General features: G+C 25.7%; 1 protein-coding gene across 1 annotated transcript; it reads left to right on the top strand.

Moving 5' to 3' along the window:
* The first annotated feature begins 6 nt into the window (after positions 1 to 6).
* On the top strand, positions 7 to 703 carry LOC105460449 (ATP-binding cassette sub-family G member 4-like). Its single transcript, XM_011706902.1, has 2 exons — positions 7 to 149; positions 524 to 703. Exons 1-2 carry the CDS (start codon positions 15 to 17, stop codon positions 701 to 703), a joined length of 315 nt encoding a protein of 104 aa, XP_011705204.1. The 5' UTR covers positions 7 to 14.
* Positions 704 to 1,000: the final 297 nt, after the last annotated feature.

Genomic DNA, 1,000 nt, shown 5'->3' with positions numbered 1-1,000 from the left:
AACAGAATACAGAGATGTTTCGTAAACAGGCGTGCTACGTACCGCAACAATTTCATCTATTGCCGTTCCTCACGACGAGAGAAACATTCTATATAGCGGCACGTTTGAAAGTCAACATTAATCAAAATGAACGAGCAATTCATTTAATTGTAAGTATAATAAATAAATAAAAATGCGAAAGACACATTCCAAGTGTGTACAATATATAAAATAATATTTATTCATATATAATATATATGTATATATTACGTATATACATATATATTATAATAAATAAATATGTATATAATAAATAATAACATATTATTATATAATTAATCATATATTTTAATATATATATTTAAAACATTATATATACATAATAATTATAAATAAATATAAATGTATAATATTATATGTGTAATTATGATATATATTTTTTATATTGATATTTTTACTAGTACTTAACTTGTGCTAAATAAAATGCTAAATAAAGTTGTATAAATTGACACATCGCACATTATATATTAAATATTTCTCTCAGGTAAATGATATTGCAAAGAGTCTCGGCTTGACAAATTGCCTGGACACATTGGCGTGTAAATTAAGTGGTGGTGAACGAAAAAGACTCTCCATCGGCGTGGAAATGATTGCCAAGCCATCCATTTTTTTACTAGACGAGCCAACAAGCGGACTCGACAGTGCGACCTGTAATCAGGTATAGCATAGATTACTAAATATTAATATAGCTATACATCAGTAATAATCGTTTTACAAAAACGTTGTTTGACATTGACATAACGGCCGTCTTCAAAAGATGTAGTATAGATTACTAATACAGTTATACGTCAATAACAATCGCTTCCCGGGAAAAAAAGTTCCACATATAATATATAATTATATATAATTATATGCAAAATATGTCCGTATATGTTTTTTTTCTTTGTAAAATTATTCTTTAATACAAAATTTATAATAATAAGAAGGAAACCTAAAAATAATTAAAAGAATAATTTTTACA

The sequence above is a fragment of the Wasmannia auropunctata genome, unplaced genomic scaffold (assembly GCF_000956235.1).
Source record: "Wasmannia auropunctata unplaced genomic scaffold, wasmannia.A_1.0 LD321713.1, whole genome shotgun sequence".
Classification (NCBI taxonomy): domain Eukaryota; kingdom Metazoa; phylum Arthropoda; class Insecta; order Hymenoptera; family Formicidae; genus Wasmannia; species Wasmannia auropunctata.
Note: the sequence above shows the minus strand (reverse complement) of the source record. Positions and strands in the feature narration are given on the sequence as shown.

Coding starts and splice junctions, on each gene's coding strand:
- LOC105460449 (XM_011706902.1), top strand. CDS start 15: ATGTTTCGTAAACAGGCGTGCTACGTACCGCAACAATTTCATCTATTG. Junction 150..523: donor AACGAGCAATTCATTTAATT/GTAAGTATAATA, acceptor TATTTCTCTCAG/GTAAATGATATTGCAAAGAG.